The sequence below is a fragment of the Microcaecilia unicolor genome, chromosome 13, assembly GCF_901765095.1.
Source record: "Microcaecilia unicolor chromosome 13, aMicUni1.1, whole genome shotgun sequence".
Classification (NCBI taxonomy): domain Eukaryota; kingdom Metazoa; phylum Chordata; class Amphibia; order Gymnophiona; family Siphonopidae; genus Microcaecilia; species Microcaecilia unicolor.
The window spans coordinates 18470047-18479266 of record NC_044043.1 but is presented as its reverse complement, the minus strand read 5'-3'; the positions used below and the strand labels follow the sequence as shown (position 1 = coordinate 18479266).

General features: G+C 49.5%; 1 protein-coding gene across 3 annotated transcripts in view; it reads left to right on the top strand.

Annotated features, from left to right (window-relative positions):
* The first annotated feature begins 719 nt into the window (after positions 1 to 719).
* The window catches only part of FKBP6 (FKBP prolyl isomerase 6), a 234131-nt gene continuing 225630 nt past the window's right edge, over positions 720 to 9220 (top strand). For all 3 annotated transcript variants that reach the window (XM_030186098.1, XM_030186096.1, XM_030186095.1), the window contains exon 1: positions 720 to 860. In XM_030186098.1, the coding sequence (XP_030041958.1) occupies positions 792 to 860 (69 nt within the window). In that variant the 5' untranslated portion in view covers positions 720 to 791. The remainder of the gene's footprint in view (positions 861 to 9220) is intronic.

The window sequence follows — 9220 nt, the reverse complement described above, 5'->3', positions numbered from 1 at the left end:
CAGGCACTACAGGTAACGCTGATCGCTGCCTCCCGGAAGCCGCGGGAGAAAAGGCAGCGACAGCGATGAAGGATTTGGATGGGTGGGCCTGGAGGGCAAGTGGGTGGGCCTAGGCCCGTCCAGGCCCACCCGTGGCTACGCCCCTGTTTCACATAAATTAAAAAGCTGTCCAATAAGTTAAAAAAAAAAAAATCCCAAATTTTTGTCCTCCACCTTTTAAGGCACTGCCTATCCAAATGAAACAGTTTTACACTTGTTAAAGATGGACCAACAATAAAAAAAAAAAAACCCGACAGTGTGGATGCAGCAGCTCATAGGTTTGCTTGCTTTGTTTTGAGTAAACGGGGATGACGGCTGCGCTGGGAAGGGGAAACTCAGATAATCCTAATTGGCTTCCTTGCTTACAATGGACTAGATAGGTTCACTTCCACTCCTGGCTATTAAACCTCCTTGACTCTCACCGATGAAACCAATACTTCCTCTGCGTTACGTACATCCGATGCTGCACAAGCCGGCACGTTTGAAAATAGAAGTGAAATTAAATAAAAAATGCTACCAACATGCTTGCTTTGTTCTGGATGAACGAGGATGACGACGGCTGCGCGGACAAGAATAGTCACCCGTGCCTGCCCCGGAAGCCTCCTTACAGCGGGCCCGCCTGCGCGGGAACCCGGAAGTGGCTTACAGAGAAAGCTTCCGGGGCGGAGTCAGGCTGGGCAGTCAGTTCTTTTATCAGTGTCAGTGACGCAAACGCTGGTGGTGGTGGGCCTGCGAATTTGGAGGACTGCAGTATGGAGGAGGGAGGGAGAGATCCGGGAGTGGGAGGGAAGAGGGGGTGCCGCACTGCACCGCATGATAAGGTAATGTAGATTGGGGAATTCCCGCGAACCCCGTTCCCTTGCAGCTGCTCTACACTGCGTTTATGTATATGACAGTACAAACTGCTTATACTTTGACAGTACCAATCAGGGCAGGAGTTAAACATGCTGGGCCTCAGGTAAGAAAATAGAAGTTGCTTACCTGTAACGGTAGTTCTCCTTGGACAGATGATCTTGCAGCCACACAAGTGAAGTTACTCCCCCATGACGTAACGGACCCGGACATATAGCAAAGCTTAAAGCTTTAATTGAAACGCAGTTTACTACGCCTGCGTGCAGCTTCCCGCCATATCTCCCCCCCATAACCCCTCAGAAGTCACCGCCCCTTTCCAGTTTGGTAAAAAAGCTAGCGGCAACTTAAGGGAGGGTTGGGAGGGATTGTGTGGCTGCAAGATCATCTGTCCAAGGAGAACTACCGTTACAGGTAAGCAACTTCTATTTCTCCTGGACAGATTTCTCTTGCAGCCACACAAGTGAAGATTCCCCAGCTCCACAGGTAACAGGTGAACAAGACGCCCCTGCGGGCATACATGGTACTGTAAAAGGAACAGAAGAAAAAAGGTAAAACTGGTACCTGTGAGAGGAGGAGGTGGTAGTTGACGCCTCAGGACACAGAAGACAGGACCGCCTGGCCGAACGCCGCATCAGTAGCAGAAGCGGTATCCAGGCAGTAATGTTTCACAAAAGTGTGCACAGTGGACCACGTAGCTGCTCTGCAAATATCCTGCAGGGAAGTTCGTTGCAGATGAGCTTTCGTGGCCGCCATGGCCCTCAGATTATGAGCTGTAACATGCGGAATCTGTGAGGGAGTGGCTGCGGCAAGCTGGTAGCATAAGGTGATACAGTTCGCAATCCACTGGGATAGAGTCCCCTTGAGCAGTGAGGGGAGCGGAGTGAAAGGAATAATTGAGAAGGCCTATTGGTGCCTTTAGTTCTATTCAAGTAGATGGTAAGGGCTCTCAGGCAATCCAGCGTATGAAATCTCTTATGGTCCTCGGAAACATGTGGAGGAGGAAAGAAGGTAGGCAGCATGATGATTTGATTGAGATGGGAAGGTGAGACCACCTTCAGTAGAAACTTCGGATGAGTACGGAGCACAGCCTTATCGTGTAATAGTTGAGTATAGGGTGGATAGTGGACGAGAGCCTGGATTTCGCCGATGCGCCGTGCCGAAGTCAACGTGATCAAGAACAGTGTTTTCCAAGTGAGATATTTGAGGTCGGTAGACTGAAGTGGCTCAAATGGAGAGGCTGTGAGTGCATTGAGTACTAGGTTAAGGTCCCATGCCTGAGTTGGAGGGCGAATGGGAGGATAGAGATGCATGAGTCCTTTGAGAAAACGTTTCACCACAGGGTGCTGCATGAGGGATAAGCCATCCACCGGGTCATGGAACACCGAGAGAGCTGAGAGATGGAGCCGGATGGAGGAGTAAGACAGCTGTGACTCTGAAAGATGGAGCAGGTAATCCAAGACGCGGGAGAGAGAAGCGTTGGCAGGGTGGAGGTGATGGCCGGAACACCAGCTAGAGAAACGCTGCCATTTTGCATTGTAAGACTTGAGAGTAGAGTCCTTCCTGGACGCGAGGAGGACCCTCAGCACTCCGTGTGAGAACATCAGGCCGGAGTGGGGCTGATCCGCCAGGCCATGAGGCGGAGGGATGCGAGGTTTGGGTGCAGAAGACTGCCCTGCTGCTGTGTGAGAAGGTCCGGTTCCAGCGGCAGCGGAAGTGGAGGGCATGTCGTGAGGTTCAGGAGAGCCGTGAACCAGGCTTGTCTCGGCCAGTACGGAGCTATTAACAACAGAGATGCTCCGTCTGACTTGGCCTTTTGGATTGTCTTGGAGATGAGAGGGATTGGAGGAAATGCATAGAGGAGGCCTTCTGTCCACGGAATGTGAAAGGCATCTTCTGCCAGTCTGCGCTGACTGGGAAACTTGGAGCAGAATCTGCGACACTTGGCGTTGAGTGGGGATGCGAAGAGATCGACGAGAGGGTGACCCCACTTGTCGAACAGATCTTGCGTAACAGTGGTCTTGAGTGACCACTCGTGCAGTTGTAGTTTCCTGCTGAGTGAGTCTGCCAAGGTATTCTGCACTCCAGGCAGGTAGGAGGCTGAGATGGTGGACCGAAGCTTCAGGACCACCTGCCAGAGATGTAGAGCTTCCCGGCACAGCTGTCGGGAGCCGGTGCCGCCTTGCTTGTTGACATAGTACATGGCCACCTGATTGTCTGTCTGCACATGAATCCGCTGTTGCGAGAGGTGTGGCTGAAAAGCTTGAAGCGCTAATCTGATGGCTCGCAACTCTAGCAGGTTGATACTGTATGTCATTTCTTTGGGCGTCCAAAGTCCTTGAGTCATGTAGGAGCCCAGATGCGCTCCCCACCCTTGCTTGGAGGCGTCGGTTGTTAGATAAACGGACGGCAGGGGAGGCCGGAAGGGCATACCCTGGAGGAGATGGGGGGCGTGGGCCCACCATTGCAGCGAGGTCTTTAGACTGTGAGAGAGCGGTATCTTTGCAGATAGCGGTTGAAGAGCTTGGATCCACTTGTCCCGGAGGTGCCACTGTAGGGGTCTCATATGGAGCCTGGCTAGCGGAAGTACTGGAATGGTAGCTGCCATGTGGCCCAGAAGCACGAGTAACGTTCGGGCAGAGGTGACTGAGACCTGGGTTAGGTGGGCGATGAGGATGGAAATCCGTGTGGCCCTGTTGAGGGGCAAAAACGCTAACATCTGCGGGGTCTGGAGGACCGCTCCTATGAACTCGAGATGTTGCGTGGGAATGAGGTGAGATTTGTCCAAGTTGATGAGGAATCCCAGAGACTGGAGAAGTGAGGTGACCTTGTCGAGAGAGTGGAGGGCCTCCTGAGCAGTTGGCGACGCGATGAGCCAGTCGTCGAGGTAAGGGAAGATCGTGACCCTTTGCTGGCGAAGGTGAGCGATGATGGTGATGACACATTTTGTGAACACTCGTGGTGCTGAGGAGAGGCCGAAGGGAAGGACTCGGAATTGATAGTGGTGAGAGTGGACTTGAAAACGCAGGTAACTTCTGGACGCTGGGTGGATTGGGATGTGGAGATATGCATCCTGCAGGTCCAGGGACACGAGCCATGCGTTCTGATCGAGCAGTGGCAGAATCATTTGGAGAGTCGTCATGCGGAACTTTTCTTTTTTTAGAAATTTGTTCAGGGAGCGTAAGTCCAGAATAGAACGCAAACCGCCGTTCTTCTTCTGAATAAGAAAGAACCTGGAATAAAATCCTGTATTCTGGGAACATTCTGGTACCGGTTCGATTGCCCTGATGCGCAGGAGGCGGGAAATCTCGTCGTGAAGTAGGTGGACGTGAGACGAAGGAACCTGTGAAGTGACTATGCGGGGGAGAGGTGGGGGGGGGTCGTAAAGTGAAGTAGGTACCCCTGGTTGACAATGGAGAGGACCCACTTGTCTGATGTTATAGGGGGCCAATGAGGGGCAAAAAACTGAAGACGACCTCCCACCGGTAGCTGCATAGCCATCTGCTTGTCAAAAAGAGGATAAGGGTTTGGACGCCGTTGAGGGCGCTGGTTTGGATGTCCTTCGCTCACGATATGCTTTCTTAGACTGCTGAGGTCTATGTTGCTTGTTGTTAAACCTGTAGTTTGTGTTGTATTTATTGAAGGGGTACTGTCGCCGAGGTTGATACCTCCTCTTAGGCGTGCCGTAGGACGAGCGATGAAAAGAGGACCTGGGCTGATTGATGTTGTCCTCTTCCAAGGTGTCCAGAGTGGTGCAATCTTGTTTGATGTTGTCGATGATATCCTTAACTCCGTCACCAAACAGGTTATCCCCTGTGCAGGGAGCATCAGCCACTCTGTTATGAACGTCCTCCCTTAGGCCGGATGCTTTTAGCCACGCTAACCGGCGTGTGGAAAGGCCCCTCGAACCGACGTGTCATATGAGTCGTGGGCGGCTCTAATTAGATTGGTGGCGGATTCTTCCAGATTTTGAAGCAGTGGCCGGAATTGAGGTTGTAGTGTCGCAGGGAGGGAATCCAGTGCTCGTGAGAAGTTGTCTAGTATGGTGAATTGGTAGTCGGTGTAATGGAAGATGTGAAGCCCTATGCGGGCATTGAGCATGGAGCTTTGATACATCTTCTTACCCATGAGATCCATGAGCTTCATGTCTTTCGTTGGTGGAAAATTTGAATGGTCTCGTGAGCTTTTGTGTTTACGCATGGCGGACTGGACCACTATGGAGTGGTGAGATAGTTGTGGTTTACCGAAGCCCCAAGTATCTTGGACTTTGTATTTTGTATCCAAACTCTTCTTGGTGGGGAGAGATGTTAATGGGGTAGACCACACTAACTTGTGCTGGTCCGCCAACACTTCGTGCAAAGGTAACGCGATAATGTCTTTCGGTGCCTCCTTATAGCGCAGAGCCTGTAATTTTTTGGATCGGGGATCCGGTTGAGAAGAGGAGGAAATATCCAAGGCTGATGCCAATTTCATGAGAAATTTTGGATAGGAAGTATCCTCTGGTTGAGATGATTTAGATGGTAGCGGGGGAGAGGGGTCAGAAGGTAGACCCGGAGAGCCCGCGAGGAGATCGGAGTGGGCGTCAGGAGAGGATGATCTGGAGCATCTCTGAGATGGGGGTGGGGAAGAGCCAGAGTCTGAAAAATTGTCTGCAGCCAGAGAGTCTGAAAAGGACTCGGAGCGTGAGCGCTGCCGAGGGGCTGGTCGATCCGGGGGCGAAAACCCTGCCGCCGCCGGACGTGGTGGCTGCTGGCTGGTCGTGGGGTGCTGTTGAGCTGAGAGATTGTGATTAGCCAAAAAAGCACGCAGCAGATGGAGAATATCCTGGTTTGATTGGGACAGTGGCATAGAGGAGAAATCCGCAGGAGAGACTGCTGTCTGAACTCCTGAATGGTGGTGAGGAGAGAGTATCGCCTGTTTGTCCTGTGGAGAGAGAGGCATTGCCTGAGCCAGAGCAGGAGGAGAGGTGTCAGAGAAGTGCTTTGTAGCAGTCTGCAACTCAGGAGGGGAGGAGTAACCCTGATGGAGTGAAGCAGGGGAGGAGCTGTGGCTGTGATGCACAGGGTGGGCGGAGCCAGCCGTGTGATGCGATGAGTGGGAGGAGCCAGCTTTGTGATGCGAGTGGGAAGAGTCCTGACGGTGCCGATGAGCAGAGGAGGAGCTGCTTCGGTGCCGACGTGCAGGAGAAAGGCTTCCTCGGTGCCTATGGCCAGGGGAAAGGCTCTCCCGGTGCCGAATTTGATCAGAGGCACGCTCCCGGTGCCGAGGATGCAGTGGGGAAGAAGTGCTGCGGTGCCCAGAACGACCATGCTGGTTTTTCTCAGCAGATGGTGCTTGCTGGGGTTGAGTCTGAGCACCGACAACTAGTTGGAGTTGTGGTGGCAGAGACTGTTGCCTTTTGCTAGGCAAGGCACTCTCCGGGGGTTCCTCACAGTGCCGTTTTTTTACTCTTGGCTTTCTTACCCGACTGCTGAGGTAAGTCCTGTACTGCTTTCAGTTTCAAATGTCTTATCTGCCTTGTCCGAGGGAGCATGGCTGCACATTTCTCACAGCTGGAGTCTAAGTGCGTCGTGCCTAGGCAGTGGACGCACAGGTCATGCGGGTCTGTGAGGGACATTTTATTGGTACAGCGTGAGCAGCTTTTAAATCCATGTTTATTCGCCGACATGGTCGGGAAGAGGAGGGCTGCTAAATTAAATTGTTTGATAATTTTTGAGAGAAAGAGAGATTAGAAAAATAACAAAAGAAAAAAATAAACGCGAGAGCTGCACTAACAATTTATCAACGGGTCTGACCGCCAGAGCGGGAAGAATAAAACTGGAAAGGGGCGGTGACTTCTGAGGGGTTATGGGGGGGAGATATGGCGGGAAGCTGCACGCAGGCGTAGTAAACTGCGTTTCAATTAAAGCTTTAAGCTTTGCTATATGTCCGGGTCCGTTACGTCATGGGGGAGTAACTTCACTTGTGTGGCTGCAAGAGAAATCTGTCCAGGGAGAACTTAGAAAGGTACCCCAAAGCGGACTGTGCTTTCTTCAGCCTTTGGAAGCCCTGTTAGCACCCTCTTAATGCTGGCCTTAGGACACAAATACGTAATGAGAACTGTACCTTAAAAGCAGAGCTGCAACTCTACTAACCTATAAATGTATTCACTCTGCTGCTCCCCAGTATCTCTCCACACTCGTCCTTCCCTACACCCCTTCCCGTGCACTCCGCTCCATGGATAAATCCTTCTTATCTGTTCCCTTCTCCACTACTGCCAACTCCAGACTTCCCGCCTTCTGTCTCGCTGCACCCTACGCCTGGAATAAACTTCCTGAGCCCCTACGTCTTGCCCCATCCTTGGCCACCTTTAAATCTAGACTGAAAGCCCACCTCTTTAACATTGCTTTTGACTCGTAACCACTTGTAACCACTCGCCTCCACCTACCCTCCTCTCCTCCTTCCTGTACACATTAATGGATTTGATTACTTTATTTTTTGTCTATTAGATTGTAAGCTCTTTGAGCAGGGACTGTCTTTCTTCTATGTTTGTGCAGCGCTTCGTACGCCTTGTAGCGCTATAGAAATGCTAAATAGTAGTAGTAGTAGTAGCAACATTCCATGTAGAATCTCAATAGTAGCAACATTCCATCTAGAATCTCCAATAGTAGTAGACTTTGCGCCTTCTGTCTCGCTGCACCCTACGCCTGGAATAAACTTCCTGAGCCCCTACGTCTTGCCCCATCCTTGGCCACCTTTAAATCTAGACTGAAAGCCCACCTCTTTAACATTGCTTTTGACTCGTAACCACTTGTAACCACTCGCCTCCACCTACCCTCCTCTCTTCCTTCCCGTTCACATTAATTGATTTGATTTGCTTACTTTATTTATTTTTTGTCTATTAGATTGTAAGCTCTTTGAGCAGGGACTGTCTTCTATGTTTGTGCAGCGCTGCGTATGCCTTGTAGCGCTATAGAAATGCTAAATAGTAAGTAGTAGAGTACCAATGCACATTCTGTTGGAAGCGACAAATAAGCTGGACTGCAATAGTTCCAACAAAAACTATCTACTCAAGTTATTTGTTCATAAAACTTACTACATCGCCTTTAACTGCAATATTGCAGATCAATGCAGTTTATACTCTAAAATCCAGTAAAAAGAAAGGCTAGGACAAAGAACATACTACAAGTATTACAAGTAATTATATTTAACTCCAATGGCTTTTGAAATAGCTAGTTCTTCACTTTGGGCTTAAATTGTTTTATGGATAATTCCCCTCTAGTAAAGGGAGGGAGTTCCAAATGACAGAGACCATTAAAAAAAAGTGCTGTGATGGGTACACTCTAATTAAAGCTCACTGACTCTTACCAGTTACAGAATAAAGGACCAGAAGCTGAAATGGAAGTCCCAAGATGTCAGTTTCTGTAAGCAGTACAATACAGCAGAAATGTAAATAAAAATGGTTCCTTTATTTCTGCTAGACCTGTTCACAGCAGATGGTTCAGACCCCTTCCTACTAGCAGATGAAGGTACTTTGAAGAACATAAGAATAGCCATACTGGGTTAGACCAGTGGTCCATCTAGTCCAGTATCCTGCTTCCAACAGTGGCTAATCTAGGCCACAAGTACCTGGCAGAAACCCAGTTAATAGCAACATTCCATTCTACCAATCCCGGGGCAAGCAGTGGCTTCCCCCATGTCCATCTCAATAACAGACTATGGACTTTTCCTCCAGGAACTTTTCCAAACCTTTTTTTTAAACCCAGATACGCAAACCACTGTTACCACATCCTCCAGCAAAGAGCTTAACTATATTCTTTGAGTGACAAATATTTTCTCCTATTTGTTTTAAAAGTATTTCCAGGTAATTTAATTGAGTGTCCCCTGATATTTGTAATTTTTGAAAGAGTGAAAAATCGATTCACTTCTACCCGTTCAACACTCAGGATTTTATAGACTTCAATCATATTCCCCTTCAGCCGCCTCTTTTCCAAGCTGTAGAGCCCTAACCTCTTTAGTCTTTCCTCATATGGGAGTTCCATCCGCTTTATAATTTTGGTTGCTCTTCTTTGAACCTTTTCTAATTCCGCTATATTGTTTTTGAGATAAGGCGACCAGAATTGAATGCAGTACTCGAGGTGAGGTGACACCTTGGAGTGATACAGAGGCATTATAATATTCTTGTCTTATTTTCATCCCTTTTCTAATAATTCCTAGCATCCTGTTTGCATTTTTGGCCGCCGCTGCTGCCGCACACACTGGGCAGAAGATTTCAGTGAATTGTCTACAATGACACCTAGATCTTTTTCTTGGGTGCTGACTGCAAAGGTGGACCGTAACATCAGTGATTCGT